We start from the raw sequence: 18,628 nt of genomic DNA, 5'->3' as shown, positions 1-18,628 counted from the left end.
TAAAGAAGGTATTACAGTCTATTTTAGCTCAAAGTTCCTGTGCGATTGGGTTGGTTTTTTGCGTTTTGCCCTTGTTCCTAACACTGAGATGGAGCCAGGGCACAGAAGGGATCTGTCTGCTCCTGCAGCTCCTTGCAGTGTCTTTATCCCATTTGCACCACATTTACACCGTGCTTCCATTTTCAGTCTGCTTGTTCTTTCACATCTTTATTCACCAGCAGTTATTCTGCTGGTTATGCTGCGAACATGGATACGCATCTGAATGCCAAGGTTGATATCTTTCTTGGATTAGATTACAAATTCACATACATTTGGTATATGGAATGGAAATCCCAGCAAGCGCAGCTGCTGCTGTCAACAAGCTTACAACAGCTTTAAACAAACAACTCCCTTTCATTGAAGCAGTTTTCTAACTTCAAACAAGAAAGTAACCAAAGAATCTCTGAGATGCCTATAATATGTAATCCAGCCATGCAGGTTTATATTCCACTTAATAGTCCATTAGGGTAATATCCACACTCACAGTCCTCTGTTCAGTGCATAATGAGATGTCCACAAAAGAAAGGGAGGAATCCTTCTCTTGTTCCTGTGGTCTCTAAGCTCAGACACCTGAACTAGAAAATTGTTCAGTCTATGGACCTCTCCTTAAAATCTTTACAAACCGTCAGTGTTTTTTTCAGACACTTGGTCTCTTCCCCACCTTCCCCTGGCACCACTGAATCACAACTGCAACAGATACGCCAGGTTGCGTTCCCTGCCTGCAGTCAGTAGTATTGCCTCAATATAATAGAACAGTTTGTAACAGATTTGGAAGCAAAACTACAGATAACAACTAAAAGTGTCAAAGAATCTCTAAGGGCTCTTGGGTCATGAGATCTGCATACGTTCAAAGCAAACGGATGACAGTTTTCCACTAAAACCAGGGTTACAGAATGGAAGCTTCTAAAAATCTTGGATGATCCAACTTGTTAACATGCCAAAGACCACCTGGCTGTAAGAAAATCAAGTATATACAGAAAGAAATGCCCAGCTGCTCAAAGCAGGCTGCGTAATAGAAAGTGTGTACTACAAAGGCTCAATAGGTGAGGGGATGCAGGCGTCAAGCAAGACATGAGGTTTCTCTAACCTTTAACAGGCTTATGAAGTTGACAACCTACAGAATGAATCATTATGAGTGCATGTGCAAATTCGTGATGCTGTGTTGTGAGATTGTGGGGTGACTTTTAAGTCCACTGACTGTTAAGTAGAGCAAAACACTGTCTCAATCCACTTTTGTCCTGTGAATGACGGAAGTGGAACACTTGTTTGTCTTCTGCACGTAAAGAACACCACGCAGGTAAGGTTATTTCCCATCTTGGTAGGATAACTGGAGGGTGGTTTTGGACAGATGGCTTAAAAAAAGAATCTTAAACCAACCAAAAATATTTCTTCTAAAGGGACAGACAAGCAACATCCGCCACAAAATTCTGACGCTGAGAATGGAATTAACCACTGCAGCAAAAGGCACGAGGAACAAATTCATCATCTGCCTGTCTACCACACAGCAACAGATGAAGTGCAGGATGGTATCTACTACAGGCCAATAATGGTTACCTCCTCAGGCTTCTACATGCAACGTGGGGAGGAAGGTGTGCTGTCAAGGGACTCCTGAACATGAGTGACGCATCGTAGCTCTAGGGAAGCCAAAGCTAGACTATCTTTGATATCGCTAATTATAATCAACAATTTCAAAATCTGAAGTCACATCTGATTTTCCCATTTGGGAAATGATATTGGATCATATCTATGCAGAGAAAATAAAAACCCATGGAAGAATCAGAGCATTTGTGATTTAAGTACAAGAAACAGACTGCAGGTCAAGGCCAGCCAAGTACTATAAAATGAGCTCTTACTACACATTGATGTAAATGCAACACAGATCTTCTAAAAGGGCAAGTATTTGATTTATTAACAGATATTAGATCTTCCAATATAAGCTCTGAAAGGAAAGAAAAGCAAAGTTAAGTGGGTTTCTCAAGGAAAGTGTTTGCACTGATACTGAGTCCCTGCTTTCAGTAAAGGCTTTTGTCTGCTACAAACAGATAGTGAAGACTTCTCAGTCTCCCTCACACTTTGATTCAAAACTAACGATGACACCAGGCACCAGGTTAGGCCTTGCTCGCAGAAATACTGCTTGTAAATCAACCCTGAGTGTAGCCATGACTTTTAAGTGTTAATTCTGCTTTCCAGTGACTTGGAGCGAGCGTCTAAGCCCTCCCTGGGGTCTATGGATGGCATCTTAAGATGCTTTGAGGCAAAAGGATAAGAAATCATGAGAACATACTCTGAATATTGGATATCATTGTGTTCATACTCAGGACCTCAAAAATGGTGTCAGAATGGAAGATATCACAAACACAGACATTCTTATGGGAGTCAGTGACCTGGAAAATGACACTGAAATATGCTTAAGTTGGTTAGCTGGTGACCTTAGTTGGGGAAAGAGACAGACCATCTATCTGTAATTATATGAAGGACAAAGGACACAGACAAAATGTTTTGAACTAAACAAAACAAATAATAGCTTAGAACAAAAAGTATAAAAATTGTCCCAATTTGGAGGGTTACTATGAAAAAACAGATTAAAAAAAAAAGTCATTACTCAAGTCATCTGAAACCAGATTCAATTACTATCAATAATAAATACCTTGTGGCAGGAATACCTTTGCAATGGCTTCCTGAGAGGGTCAAGATGATTTCTGTCTGCCTGGAAGTCTGCGCTAACAACATTACAGGAATTCATTAAGTGAATGGCAAATCAAAAGGTAAACTAAAGGCAACATGTCATTTTATAACACTATTTCCCATTCCATGAATAAAATGACTCTTCCATTTTTGTATCTGAATTGCTCTAAGGTGTCAACAGAGACTTTAATTTTATTTTTCTGTGTTCCCTTCTTCTCATCCCTCACAAAAGCAAACAGCCCTTAAATCTAGGCAACAAACATCTGGCTTTACACATTCAAATGAGGTGCATCAAAACAAACAGAATAATTCAAAGCTGACCACAAGGTCCCACTGGCTCATTTGTTCAAGTAATTAAAAAAAGATGAGCTTCACCACCAATTAACCTACTGAGCACTAATTAGTGTTAATGAGGATTTGCGGTACTTGCTATAGCTTGACCCAGAATGTCCTCCTGAGCCCACTAATTGGCTGGTGGCAAAAGCAGGGCTCACAAAGAAGGGAAGGCTAAAGTGGATGCAGGTGGCTCTTAAAATTGGATCTTCCCTGGGAAAACACATACAGCATGTTTAGCCAGTTTAAAAAAAATTCAGGGCCACCCTTCTCCTACAAGAACAGAAATCTTCAGAAATGAGTTTGTGTTTTGTTACTATTTCCTAGAGGAGAGAGAGAGCACAGCCACACCAAACGGGCCAAGACACTTAGTTGCCATTGGTGTTAACTCGCTCCCCCTCTAGATAATTCAGAATTCAGTCAGACACACATATATGAAATTACTTGGTTTTATTTTTGCTTTCCCACTTTCTAGAAGGAATAATGGAGCTACTAGTGAAGCCTTTCCAGGGCTGCTAAAGATGACACAAATAAAACACGCATCCCAGCTGCTATCTCTCTGCCTTAAAAACATGCAAAGAACCTGTGGCAGAGCCGTGGCTCTTCAGTGCAAGTACCCAGCATCCATGGGTAAGCCCAGAGGGCAAGACACACACATCTGTGGGTAAGCTCAGAGGACAAGAAAGTGTGCAGCTGCTTCTCCTGTCATCTCAATAGCTGGGAACCCCTCACGCTACTGCCTGCAGGTGCAGGGTCACTGTTTCCTCTATCCTATGGTGCTGCTGCAACATTCAGCGACAGGTAAATCATTGCACAGTTGGGTTTAAAACGGAAAACCCTCCAAAGCTTAAGCTGAAGTTCTGCCTATAACCCCCCAGCCTCCCTCCTACCCACATGCATTTTCAAATGGAGCAGCAGACAAAGCCTCCTTCAGCCTCTTTCTTTCCACTGTCACGTGCTCTGTTAAACACATCCTTGCCTAAGAAGCCCTGGCTGGCCTGCAGTCCTCTCCTGTTGGACCAAACATCTTGCTACGCATTGTCCTCGCACTGCAACAGCAGGGAGGGAGGGATGGAAGAAGTAGTTTTGCAAAATATCCATGTGGTTAAACACAAGGTAGGAGATCAGAAAGTTTCTGCCCCTGGCATCTTTAGCTGTGGATTTGTTTTTGAGGGGAGAAGAGGATACTCTTCTCTCCCTTTTTAAAATTTAGAATTAAAACATATTAATTGATTTCTTCCATACCTTCCAAACAGTAACTTATACAAAAGTTTGCTGTTTCTTTGCCAACATGTTTCTGTCACCAAAAGTTACATCAACATAAAATATGAAGAGCAAGAAAAAAGGTCCAAAACTAACAGATTTCTCAGCTTTGATCAACCCTAATTACCAAACCATTTACAAGCAGATTGCTGATTTTCATTTCAGTCTCTTGGTTCTCAAACTCCATTATGTTTCTTCTAAAGAAGAACCAGGGGATCAAGCACTATGACTTCTCCCCAAGTGTGACCTGGCAGAAGGAACTCGCAGATCCCTCTGTGGCTGCTAGGAGACATCTGGTATTCCTGAGGATTTATTCACAGGTTCCATCTCCCACCTTTCATGCAGCATAACACTGCTTAGAGGCTTACAGTGTCAGTCACGGTCCTGGTGGACAAAGAGCAAGAACCATGTTCCAGGCAGAGTCTGTGGCCACACCTTTGGAATTGGCCAGAGGAGACCTATTTGTCTTCCTCAGATATTCCCTGCTGGCTGAGTGCACTCCCCCAGAACAGCTGCAGGCCTTGGTTTAACTTTTATTTTTTTTTTCCTTTTAGTTTAGATTCTAGTGCATTACTTGAGTTAACATAAGGGAGGGGAGTTATTAGAGTTAAGCAGCGGGCAGAGAGATGACAACTAACAGAGACTTGGCGTAAGGAGAATGTAAAAACAACATTCTGACAGACCAGGAATTCAAAATTAAAGCATGCAAATCATCTCAAATGCAAGTCGCACTAATTTTGAGGGTTCAGCATAACTCCATATGCTTAAATACCCAGAACAACCCAGGGCTTTTGGAGAAAGGTCTGACTGGCTAAGTGAGCAAATATACGTCCATGCTCTGGTCTTTGACACATCACAGAGAGGAATCACCCTCCTACAGAATAGCTAAAGTAGCAACTCTAGGCTTTTGCTGGTTTCTCCCTTTCAGTCTACAAAGGAGAGATGTTATTTTTGGTTATCTAGCATTGGATTGCAAGAATGTTTTACTATGAGGTCAATCAGGGTAGGAGGTCTTTTTAATTTAAAAGGCAAACAGGCATTACTGATAATGAAGCTGCCGTGTAATCAAAGGAAATCTCCCAAGCATTTCACAAGGAAGCGTCTGAGGCACATAAACAGTAAAACAAAAATCAGCATTTTCTTTGCAGAGTCAGCGTCTACACACACTGCTCCTTAATCACTCGGGATCCAGCTGAAATAAAGAGACATGCTAATCCATGCTCCTTTTTAATTTTTCTCTGTAAATACTCAGCAAGCCATCAACAAAACCCCAGACCATGGCTACAAGACCAAAATATCACCAGGCACAAAACACAAGGAGATGAAGACAGAAGCACAGCCTGTGCCACTTGCAGGCAGAGAGGTGCAAGAAGTGACTCCAGCAGAGGTGACTCCAGCATCAAGACAACCAGGCTTTAGGGAGTACCAAGTCCTTGCTGAAGGTTCAGCAACAGCCAGCTCTTCAGGGAAGCTGGAGACGTTATACCATGGCAGGGCATAAGATCTCTGAGCCTTGTTAATGCAGCAGCTTCCCTCCAGCTGCTTCCCAAATACATGCCACAGCCACAAAGGAAGAAACTCCCTTTCCCTATATAGGAGGCAACTATTTAAGGAACTTTCCCATCTTCGTGGGTTGTATTTGACATTATCCAGCCAAATGTCTGTCTGTTAAGCCTCAAACATATCTGGATGCATGGCCCTTCAAGACCAACTTGGAGCATACTTATAGCAGCCATGCAGTGGTGAGCTCTCCAGGCCTACAACACACAATACCAAGCTCAGCTCACACACAGCTGAAAGGTGTTTATCCTGCCTGGATGTGAAAAGGTTAAGAGTATCACACAATTTCAGCAGCTCCACATATGTCCATTGTGGTGACTGATGGCTAAAGTGGTTCCTGCCCTTACCAGTCATTCGGAGAACCTCACAGTGCTCCCCACAGTATCCCACATCCTTCAGCTCATTTATTACATGGACCCACAAAGAGTTGAGCTGATCCACCTGAGGAGAAAGGGCAAAGACGGGCCCATATGACCATGGCTGGTAAGGAATGGTCTGGGAAACTCTTAAGCCTGCAGACACATCAACAAAACCCCATCTCAGAGGCTAGGATGCAGGACCCCAAGCCTGCAAGTCTACCCGTGTTGCCACATCACCATGTGCCAGTGAACCACCCAGCAACAGCAGAGGCCAAGGCATGTCCTGAGCTTCAGCCAGCCCTCATGTGCAGCACCCAGGCTGTAGGTAGAGTTCTGGGACCAAATGGTCCCCTCTGTTGGTCCTTGAAGTTGTAGGCTAAAAGCAGGGCAAAGCTATTCCTTCTGGTGCCAAGCAAAGATGATTTACATTTTCTTTTGTCATTAATGATGTCCTAAAGCAGAAAAGGATCCCTCCTTTGACTCCTAAAATCACTTGGATAATCCATTCTAGCCTTCGTTTTCAAGGCTGTTATTCCTAAACTTCTTTCTAATACTACTTCTTTGAACAAAAAACAGTATTACCAAATACCTTTTAAAAATACTATCTAAAAAAAGGAGACACTAAACATCATATGCCTGTCTGAAAAACAACAGCCCTAAGAAAATAATAGATGAGACCTCTGTCTGCTTAGAGTGCCTCCCATTTCCAAGCACTGCAAACATTAACCATGTGCTTATGCATTTCATTATGGGAGGGGGCTTCACTGTCAGCTGTCCCTAAGCCAACTATCTTAACACAAAGCTGAAGCTGCCCGGTTTTGCCTTCAGCCTTTGCAAAATGTGGGAATTGACTCAATTTAAATGTCTGACAAGCAGAAAAGGCTAAATGTGTCCTGCTGCTTTTCAGCTATCCTCCTTTGGGTATCAGTGCTGTTTACTTCTTGTCTGTAAGTGCCTCACTTTGCACTTACTCTAGTGGGTGCTTGGTCATACCCTCTACAGATAAGGTGTCAATACAGTTGCAATTATAACATTCTTTTCCTAATCACTTATTTTTTCAGAAGTAGTCACCTTGGAGGCTGAACCTTTCCATGCTTGGTCTCTATGTAAAGGTGGCTTTGGTGGTTGTTTTTTTTTTCTCCTTAAACCCGAACTTTCTTGTTTAAAAAAAGTCCACTTACATACATACTTTGACTAAAGTTAAAATGACTTCTATGCTCAAAAACTCTAAACTCTATCAGGTTTCTTCTTCCTTTTCTTTGGAGAAAAAAAGCTAAAGAACAGCTCAGGGCAACAAGAAAAACTGATGAACTTGTGTCTGGATACAATTCAGAGCAAGCCCAGGATATTTGGTTCATCTGCAAAAAAACCCAAAGTGTTTTTCTTTAAGCTTTTAAGTATTTTGTAATTGTCCACCAAAAACTTAATACCTAGTACAACTTTGGTTTTCTTGTCCTTGCTACACATAACTTAGTACTTCATTCTGTGCCACAAATCAGAAGCGTGAAGCTGTCCTGCCTCTCTTCTGAGACGGGGTTAGCCAGAGGAGAAGCCAAGGCTGACTGCTGAAGCCATTAGGCTGGAACAGTTGTTATGGAGCAGTTCTCCTGCTGTGCAGCCTAGAGGGAAGATTTCTTCTTCTCTCCCCTGTGGAGATCCCTGGTACCCAACCCAGTAACTCAGGATTAGGCATCAGAGAGATTGGTCCCTTAATAAGTTTTAACTCTCATCTTGTTATATTCTCTTTTTTCTAATCTTTCCTTTCAATTTACAGCTTCATTTTGGCCTTTGTGCTGATACTGTACCTCCGTCAACTTTGACTTTGCTAGCAGATTTGATCACAGCTCTAAATCCTTCTCCAGGTCACCAGGTTTTAACCCTATTTGTGCACTGGATCTCCCTCAAGGTTACGTGATAGGCACAATCGCGATGTGAAATAATTAATTACCCCAGAGAAGGGGCAAGTCAGCTCCAACTGGTTTGCGTCAGCAGCTGGGCGCTTGGGTCCCCAGTGCCAGTGGGAGCACAATAATTCCCCCCCATCCCTCTGCCCAGCTTCTGAAAGCCTCTCTGTCCTCTGCTCCTTCCCACCTCTGCCCCACAGCCTCCCCGCTGCTCAACTCGGAGCAGAACCAAACCTAATAATTTCAAGTGCCTCACACATAGGGGTTAGAAATGCCGGAAATTAACAGTATATATTAAAATGAGGAAATAATGTGATGATTCCTTACTGATATGGGACAGGAGGGAGGGAGAAAGGGACAAGTGTAAAATAAAACAAAATTATGCATTTTCCACCTACCATACATGAATGTTTACCATATGGAATCAAAGAATTTTTAAAAAAACACTGATATCATTTTATGTGCTTTTTGCTAGTAAAAGGAGTCTAATATCTTTTTACTAGAAAAGTTGCAAGGAAAAATCGTAAATATGCCAGTCACTTTGTTATGTATGCTAGTGGAGAAATCTCGCCTTTCCTTCCCAGAAATGGTGTGAAGAACATCTGGAAAAATTGATAAAAAGACTCTGAAACCTCAAAACCAAAATACACCTCTCTCCCCTCTTCAACCTCATTTTACGCTCAGCTGCACTGGATGGGCCGGATTCAGATCACAGTCACGCACATCCTGAGTAAATATGCCGAAGTCAACACACTCATGAAACAAGAATTTGAATACGCCGAAGTCAACACACTCATGAAACAAGAATTTGGCTCTGAGCATCCAATGCCGTTTAACCAGATGAACATACAAGACAGTTTGTTTCAGGTAGAATTCATTGCACCTGCTGATGTGAAGGGGTCTTGCTGGCGTGGTATCTCTATTCAAGCAGATGCAATTTGAAATGCACCAATAAAGACACAAAGTGCTTTGAAATATAATGAGCCCAAGCCTTGTTTCTCTTGATCTTTATGAAAAAGCTCGCCTCTTCCTCAGGAACCGTGAGATCGGGTCCATTGGGGTTTTGTCGAGAGGAAAGTTAAGTTTGTTTTACTGTTTCTGCTTCAGCTGGCACAAGGCTGAGGTCTGCCACTCTGAGCTCCCTGCGCAGCCACAAGCCCGAGTTGGGTTTCCTACATTCTCCTCTTGCTCCTCCACAGCGACCTGTGGAGTGGATAAGTCCCCACATGCACCTGTGTCAGCCCACCGATAGCCCACAGGGTCACACAGCTACTGAAATGACACAAACATCTGCCCTCACCCACCAAATAAAACCAAGGCTAAGATAAATAATACTGCTCGCTCTCAGGGCAAGAGCTGTCACGCACGTTTCACTAAAGCAATACAGTCAGATTGGTGAAAAGTACTGAAATGAAAGAGAATCTCCACCAGTGGGTCTCCTTGTTGAAGCCAGCAGTTCCCCACAGTCTCTCCACCCTCTGTTTCAGGTACACTGGAAAACAGCATTTGTTTTATGAAACAGAGATGAAAGAAAGAGGTGGAAGCAGGCATCTGAAAGCGGCAAGAGTAAAAAAGAATACTGAAAAATGCTGCACAAAAGCACACCACAGTGATTCCTTGTCGCTCGTAGCTATACCTCCCTAGTTCTGCTATCACTGCCCTTCTGCGTTGTTGAAGACAAGACACTGCCTCCCAGATCTCTGAATAATTTGAAGAGATTATTCCCAACTTTTCTGCAGCAGTCCAGACGGAACCATCAGCTCTTTGTAAAGTACATAAATCGTGAAAGCTACATTGTTCTTCAGTATCAAAGAATCTTCTAATCCCAGCCACCAACCAATTAAAAACAGAACAGAAAAACAACCAAAAAGCTACTTTCAAAGGGAGCTCTCTGGTGATTCCAAGACCCTCTGAAACAGGAAATCTACTGTCACAAAGAGGGTGCTGCACAGCTTTGCTTGCTCTCCATTAGTTGGTCAGTGGAGCAAAAAGTGACATGGGTTTCCAAAGTAAAGTTTGCTTTGGTTCCTAATCAGGCTTTACTCCACCTGAACTCCTGCTGATTTCAATGAGAAGTTAGATGGAGTGAAAAGTGAATGAGGACTTGAAGATTTGGCCCTTTATGAGCCAAGATTTAATTGTAAACTTATTTAAAGACACAAAAGTCTCTGCAGCTGAACTCAATGCCACTTTTGAACACAAACCTGTAGAAAAACTGTTTTCTTTGTATAAATCTTGCATGTTAACATGATTAGGTCTGCTGGGCAGGTGTCTCCACATGTCCCTGTTTGCTTTGGCACAAGAGCTGCTCCTCTCACCTCTCCAAATTCATGTAAATTCCGTGTTAAATCCTGCCCTTTGTTACATGAGAGTGCCAGGGAGCCCCTCTCCCTTCCCTCACCAAGGCTTGCTCACATCACAGCTGGGCTGGAGTCCAGCCCAGCTCCGCCGGGTGCCAGGCTGGGGAGGGGGAGCACAGGTACTCATCTTCCACCAGCATGGCCCGGGATCCATCACCAGCCCCTTACTGCACGCTCCCTCCTCTGCTTCGCAAGCTATTTCTGCAGCTGCCAGTTTTCCAGGCACTTGTTTCCCTGATGAAACCCCCCTGCTCCTGGAATCATCTGATTTTGCAATCATCCCAGCTTCCGTGAAAAGTTTTCAGCTGTCCAGATGAGGTATAATACAAAGAAGAGAGAAGATAACCCTTTACAGCTCAAAACGATACACTTGATATCGTCTCCAAGCATCACTCTAGTGTTATTTGCAATGTTTTTGGGACCCAGGTGTAGTGCTCAGGGTGGTGATGCTCTCCCCTGCGCAGAACAGACACTCCCTGATCTACCACTTGCCCTCCTGTTTGCTCCTCCCTGCCACAGGAAAGGCAAAAATGTGTGCCTGCTTTTTTAGATCGATACAAGCAAATTCAGTTTTAGAAAACGCTCAAAGGGGCTAAGATCCAGAGGATGAAACTAACACTACTGAACACATTTTTTATTCACGTGGAAAAAGGATAGCAAGGATAGTTGGCAGGGTGAGGACCTTCTTAAGGCAGAATATGCGTATTTAGGTTTCAAGTGGCAGACGCAGATCTCCCAGCACTCCTTCCTCAAGTGCAGGGGGGACCCAGGTGATACCCCCTTCACATTCTACAGAAATCCAGCTGAGCCCCAGCAAACTGTTGGCACCCTGTTGTGCAAGCCTAGAAGCACCCACTGCTTTCCAGGCTTTGTGAATTGCTTTTTGTTTAGCAGATTAATCCTAACCATCCAGACCTTGCACCTCATTTTTTGTCTAAGGTCTAGGCAATGATAAAAGCAATTAGCTTCCTAAATCCTCCTCTTATCTGTAATTGGGTATGATTTTTTTGTTGTTTGTTTGTGAAAAACACTGAACAAAAATAGTGTCCGCTCTGTGGGCCAGGAAAATAGACCCTGATGACAGCCAGCTTATCTTCCACAGCTGCCTGAGCAAACCAACACCTAATGGGTATGTTTTCAGGAACACTTCCAACCAAGAACTAACGCTGTTACTTGGAGGAAACGGACGGACTCATGCAGTTTTAATGCAGCTCTCCACTTCCCATTAGAAATGAGGAGATTCTGGCTACTTCCCCTTCCTGCACAGTGTCACGTTGCCAGCAATGGGGCTGCAGGCAGGAGGGGAGAGCAGCGCATGCACCTCAGCATTCGTTTGCACTGGCTTCAAGGAAAATTTTTAAAAAATAAAGACCATGAACCGGAGAGGCTGTAACCACACAACGTTCCCACTCTGCCTCTTTCCCGCCCTTACTTTTCCCTTCGGACAAGCGCAGGATTTCTAGCAGGTGTGAAAGAGCCAGGAGACAAACAAAAGAGATAAAAGACAGAACAACTCTGAAGAGCACTCAGGAGGCCACATCACAAGCACAGCACACCAGCTCCTAGCAGGCAGAGGCACTCTACCATTATCTAGTTCACAGATGGACCACCCAGAAAATCTGGGAGCAATTAGGAAGGAGAACAAACAAATGCATGGAAAGAAGGGGGGAGGGAGAATGGGAAGGAGGGCCAGAAGGGATTCCTTACATCATCTCCATGCAAGCGTTTCGAGAATGAAGTGAAGCTATATGGAGGAGGAATGCAGATGAAAGAGTTTGCAGTGAGAATGCAATAAAATAAAAGCCAATGAAAACATGTAGTGTATGAATGAATTACAACATGGCCATTAAATTTACAGAAAGTCAGGACAGTGTAAACAGAGAAGAAACCCATCAACTTCTTGGAGGCACACACACACATAAACAAATTAAATGCTCACTGTTTCTCTTACTATTGTACACGTCAACCCGCTTTGTAACCCAGGGATTCATCAGGCAAAAAGCTGACTCACTCTCCTCTCTGGCTGTCAATGACTGGCACTTAACTGGCAGGAAAACACCAGTGCTACAAACACATACCCATGCAATGTTACACCCTGTGCATGGGTAAGAACCACAGTAACAGCCCAGAGGCTCATAGTACCAGAGCTGGGTGCCTGGGCACAGCCAGTGTTCTGCTGGCTTGGATTCCACTTGCCTGGCATCAAATCTGTCTGTCAGCACCTCACAACACCAAGTTACACCTTCCTCGCCTGGCAGGCTGACCTGACTGCAGTAGTAGCAAGTGCTTCGGCTCCAAATGACTTAGAGGTGACTGCTCAGCCCTCTAAAAACAAGCCCTATTTTTAATTACATGTCTTATTTCAGGCATCTTTGTTGATTTTAATTGTGGCATAGAAGGTTGCTTTTGTCGACCAGTGCTGTGAAGTTTGCTTTTTCTTTTTTAAATGATTTGATGTGCGGTTTGTGACTTCTGCAAGTAAGCACAATTTACAAACTGTGTTTTGTAGGACCCAAAAGTCACAGCAGAAAAATAACTCAAAATAAAAACAGCATACCAACTGTTTTGAAGTGATCTTAATCAATAACACTGTGTTTACTTTGTCTTGGCTTCTGAGAAGCAAACTCTGGTCACTAAGGACATCTTATAAACACATTAAAGTTCATACAAGCATTTTTTAAAGCTTTTCAGTTTCCTATAATCTTGGTGAACTCACTCCCTGATAGTTTTCCCTAAAAATAGTGCCTATTAACTCACAAGTTCAGTTGAAAAAATCCACTATCCGCTTGTCTTAGCAGCAGCTACAATATGGCAATTAGTTTACCTTAGAATAGACATCAAAGGCTCAAAGGATGACCCTGCCCCAGAAGAACAAAATCTTTTAAGAGCCCCATTCCACTCAGTTTGCTAGTTTATAAGGTTTGCTAAAACCCAGTTTAATGATCATGTATTTTCTTAGCAAGTCATGTGGTGCCATATTGTGTAAGGAACAGAAGAGTTAGTTCTAAAACCTTTTTGAACTTGGGGAGCTTTTCCGACCAGCTGATGCAGAACCACATTCTGAGATGGTAAATGAAACTGTTGGATGCAAAAGCCTCACTATGATTTTCTTTAGCTTCTTTCAGAAGAGACAAAAGTTCCCACACAACACATACTCTCCCCTTACAATGAAAGATTCAATAATAGCAATATGTTCAAGTCCATATGGTGTGGATATAAGGGAGAGGCACAACGAGAAACTGAGAACCCTGAAAGCAGAGGCCCGTGAGCTGCAGTGGCAAAAAGCAAAAGCATAAAAAACTCTTTAAGGTGAGACTGAATGAAGTTGTAGGACACACTGGATTAGCCAGTTCTCCTGTTCGCTAGTGTCTTCATAACCTGAGTTGCAGACAGTACCCTCCATTGACATGGTTATCAGTCATTTTTTTTTTCATTTTTATTATTTTTTTTTTTAATGGCTTACAACAATGTCCTTTCAAAACCAGTCTGGCGCAGTGGCCAGGTAATAGCACTACATGTTACCAAGCAGGAGACTGTGCAGCAGTTTCTAATGTAGTCTCATGGCAATAACACAGGAGATATGAAACTGCAAGAGTTGATTTCAGTGGGGGCAACAGACACATAAGAAATGGAACAACAATAAATGAATAATACAGGGGAGAAGCCTTCTTACCCTGTCTGGAATCAGATTTGAATGAGGTGTATGAGAAATGGGGAGGCAAGAGGACAAGAAGTAAAGGTCTATTTTAAACGTTATTGTAGACTTGCCCCACCTCTTTCCATTACTGTCACGAAGCATGGCTTTTCCCAGCTCTCTCGTCTTCGTCTCCAACTCCTGAACTTGCTCCAGCAAAGTTTTATGGTAAGTATGCTTGGCCCTGTACCACAAGGAAAAGACAAACAAAAACAAAACAAAAAAGCCTCATGAACATTTGTTTTGCTACAAAGCACCGATTTTACCTCTCAGATGAGAGACGCAGGGCTTCGCTTTCCCTTGAATAATTTGGGAAATAGGCACACTGTATGCACATCAACTCAGGTTCACAATACCTGGGAAATATTACATAAGAAATGAGAAATCAGAAGGCCTTCAAATTCAGCAAAGCTCGGGTGCTTCAACACAACACTCAAAATCTAACCAAGCAGCAAAGCTACGGGACTATGGAGACCCGACACCGCTGCCGTGGGACTGCTCAGGACCCGGGCATTCAGACAAAAGAGCTGGGATTCATTGAATATTCATGGCAGTAAAACATGATTCCACTGTCTTTTGAGCTATGCGTGGCACTGCTCTGAAAACCTGAGGAGAGTCTCAGATAATAATTGCCATTCAAGCCCCTTTATTTTCATTTATCAGTCTCACATGACTTGGAAAGGCACTTCTCTCCCCACTTTCAAAGTGACAGTAACAAGACTGGCTGTGTCTGATTTTCTCAGCTTGGGGATTCAAAGAACAATCTACATACCACACATGCAACCAAATTTTGGAACTCAATGTCCCTCATGAAGAGACTTGAGCCTTTTTTTCCCCCAGTTTCACCTACTGCTCCAGTGCTATTATACCTAAATTACCTTGATATTAGGAGAGAATCTAGTCCCCTCTGTCTTGACACACACAAAGCAACAACACAAAACGCAGGGATCTTTCTCCAACGGGCAGTTTTTGATCAGCTTGCTCTTTTGTGTCACTTAAAGGAGGACAAGTGTCCCATGAGATAATATTGATTTGCATGTGAGTGCACAGTAAGCCTGAAAACGAGATGGAGCCAAGTGGGCCGAGACACTGCTTGCTTCATGGCATTAAAATAATATTCTTCAGCTCTAGAGACGGCAAGAATTTCTTTATAAGTTTTATAAAATTCTCACATGCAGATGCTACAAACTTTAACCCTTGATGTAAAACAATGTCAAACTCCCTGTAGCAGAAAAATAGTAACTGGTGTATACGTAATTAAAATATAATGAAGATGCATTTATTTTTAAAAAGCACAATTCTTATTACTCTTTCTATGGGGAATAAGAAACAAAGACCAGAAAATCTTTGCTGATACTATTTTATATGACAGTGCTTTGATATTAATACTAAGTTATCCAAGTCCTCTGGTCTTTGTGTTGCTGAATTAGGCCCCAATTGTCTCAAAATGAGAAGCTAAAACAAAAACTACTTTTCAAAACACATCTGCATTTAAGAGGAAAAAAAAAACAAACCACAAAAGATGAAGCATAGCAAAATCTGGAGGTAAAGGCTATACTTAGAATACTGCTCTACTAATACCAACCACCAAAGGTGTATGATTTGCAAAGGAACACCAATGTACTGTGACGGAAGAAATCAGGAGCAAGGATATTTGTACAAAGAACAGTGTTTCAAGAATGTGAAATTACCAATAGCCACACAGAAATTAATTAGGTTCAAGTTCCTATAACTAGTTAGGCTAATGATTAGACTGGTCTCCTCTTTGAGGAAGGGAAACCATAGTGATTAAAATGACAAAGCTTTGAGCTATTAATTCTTATAATCTTTACAGTTGACTTCAATATCTCACTCTAATTTGAGTAAATACATTGACACTTTCACTCTGAACTCATCTCTAACATTTCAAAGAGACTGTACCTACAACTGCAAACTTGAAGACTGAGCATGTTTGGAACTCAAAATCCTTTATAACTAGTTTTCCCACAGACAAGAACACAGAAATTGACAAGTTTTTCAGTCTCTCCCAAGGTTGCGTGTTTATCTTGCCATACACTATAAGAGATGAGAGATGCTTCTCTTTTCCCTTAGAGTGAATATTGAATTAAAAATTTAACAGAATAGAGCCTGATCAACAAAGTCCAATTAGTACAGCACAGCACAAGGAGGCGTTGCACTGATATTTCAAATATGGAAAAAATACTGTTGTCCTGAAGCGTGGGGTACTGAAGTTTTTTTGTAAGTAGTGTGAAATGATGAAATATATGTGCTCTGCTGTGGCTGGGTATCCAGAAAGCAACAATAATCTCTCAGGTAATTGTTATGCACTGAGTCACTCCTTCACTTCGAAGCAAGAGCATCCATGGAAGAGTCAGTAATTAAGTATTTATGAAAAGGGTCTAAGCTAACCTATCCATGTATTTCTCCAAAACCGCATATTAAAATACGGTATTACAATTGCCTCAGAGTCTGGGGTTGCTCCTGTCAAAGTCAACTGCAACTATTCCATGGACTGCTGGCAACAGGACTGGATACTTCATTGGTTTTTCTTTCCTCACAACAGCGCATTATTAGCTTTTGATACACAAAAATACAGGCAGAACATCTTAACTTTTATGTTCTACTTCACTAGTGGCCCTAGCTGCACAACCAGTCCTCAATAAATGATGGGATCTTGTGTTCAGTGTTACTCTTCAGCTGAAATTTGTGTTCTACTTCACTAGTGGCCCTAGCTGCACAACCAGTCCTCAATAAATGATGGGATCTTGTGTTCAATGTTACTCTTCAGCTGAAATTTGACACGTTACAAAAAGACAAACTCACCTTTCCCCCACATAGGGGGATATTAAGATCATGGACCATAAGAACAGGCTAAGGGTTATCTTTGTATTTTGGGTGGCCCTCCCCCTTCCAAGCCAGGGAAGTGCACAGCTTCATCTCATTGCCCTAGGAGGATATTCAGGGGGTTTGGGAGGCCAGAATCTGCCAGGGAGAAGCCTGGTTACATTCATAAACTTTTCTCAAACATGATGCTGCCTCGACTCTGGCTCATTATCCTCAACACCATTAGAGGAGTCTCATGCTCTAGAGAAGGCAAGCGTATGCCAGGATGGGAAGAGGCTCCCCATAGCTTCTCTCTTATCTATACTGTGGAGCCCCCCATAGCAAAAAAAGTACATTAAGATTTTGGTAATGATTGGAAGGCTCTGGAAAATTTTCACTGTAACACTAAGTATCAAGACACGAATTATTAATAAATGCTTGCCCTCTTGCCTAATTTTGCTGGAAAGCACTCTGTGTTTTTATGATTCCCACATAGCTTTGTGGCTCAGCTATTTTGAGACTTCCTAGCACCAGTGACATGTATTCAAGTGACATGTGCCAACTGTGTGGAAGCGCTCACCTTATAAAGCTCTGTACATTTCAGTGGTAGCGCAACTGGGACTTTTATAGGGCAAAAACCAAAACCAAACCAAGCCACTGAATTCAGAGTAGCGGATCAAAATTAACAGTGTGGTATTGCAGCCAAGTATTAATAATAAGATTCCTTCTCTTTTTAAAGAGAATTTTCCACGTTTCCTTGATTCACTTAAAAAGAAAAAAAAAAAGAAAAAAAAATCCTGGAGCTGCAGAGAACATGGGAGATAAGAGGTGTGTTGACAACTGTAGCCTGTGTAACAAAGAGAACATGTAAAACTAGCTCTTGCTTCCAGCTTTACAAGTTTTGATAGCGGATGCAGCACAGCAGTTTAGAAGCAAAGATTTGTATGGGTTTGAAACACACCTTCCCATCCTTTGTAACCTTCTTCCAGGCAAAAACTCTGCACTGAATTTATGGTTTACTGGCCGTATTTTGCACTGAAATTAGGCATGCACCTTTTTGGGTCACATGGATGCTCTTTCTGCGGACATATGCTTCATGTCCAAAAGGAACTGAAAGGCATAAATTCCATGACCATGAGAAGTCAGAGCTGCGGGAATTTTATGGCCAAAACCAGATTCTGCTGAATTACAGACAGCAATGTGCTGTAACCGCTGCTGGGGAAATCTGCCGGCTGATTTCCAGAGGCCTTGGGCTCAAGTTTAGAATGGCAAGCCTCTTGGAAAGGAAACAGACCTTTACTCCTTCCATATGGCAGCGCTGATAGCTGTGTCATTTCATTTATCCTACTTAAAATGTTAATGGTGTTAATTTTTCAGTGATGGGTTAAAAAAAATAAAAAAGTAGTCCTGCTTGGAGAAGAGATTTTTTTGCTTAATGTTGATAGGAGCCTCCTGTTTAAAGTCTGTTGGGAAAATATCCAGTATATCAATCATACATGTTTGTCTTGAGAGCTTCACAATCTCTGTACATTCTTGGTCTGAACCACTGAAAGGATTATGTTGCTGAGATTTCTCTAAGAAATATTAAAGAAGAGGCTGAGTCAGTAA

The 18,628-nt window shown here is 42.2% G+C and overlaps 1 protein-coding gene across 2 annotated transcripts in view; it reads right to left on the bottom strand.

The window, feature by feature from the left end:
* Positions 1–18,628, bottom strand: part of ATP8A2 (ATPase, aminophospholipid transporter, class I, type 8A, member 2) — a 310,676-nt gene that overhangs the window by 16,972 nt on the left and 275,076 nt on the right. For both annotated transcript variants that reach the window (XM_014966066.1, XM_014966067.1), the window contains one exon: positions 14,277–14,381. In XM_014966066.1, coding sequence (XP_014821552.1) covers positions 14,277–14,381 — 105 coding nt within the window. The remainder of the gene's footprint in view (positions 1–14,276; positions 14,382–18,628) is intronic.

Source organism: Calidris pugnax, unplaced genomic scaffold (assembly GCF_001431845.1).
Source record: "Calidris pugnax isolate Ruff unplaced genomic scaffold, ASM143184v1 scaffold20, whole genome shotgun sequence".
Classification (NCBI taxonomy): Eukaryota; Metazoa; Chordata; class Aves; order Charadriiformes; family Scolopacidae; genus Calidris; species Calidris pugnax.
The sequence above is the reverse complement of the archived record's forward strand: the minus strand, read 5'-3'. Positions and strand labels throughout refer to the sequence as shown.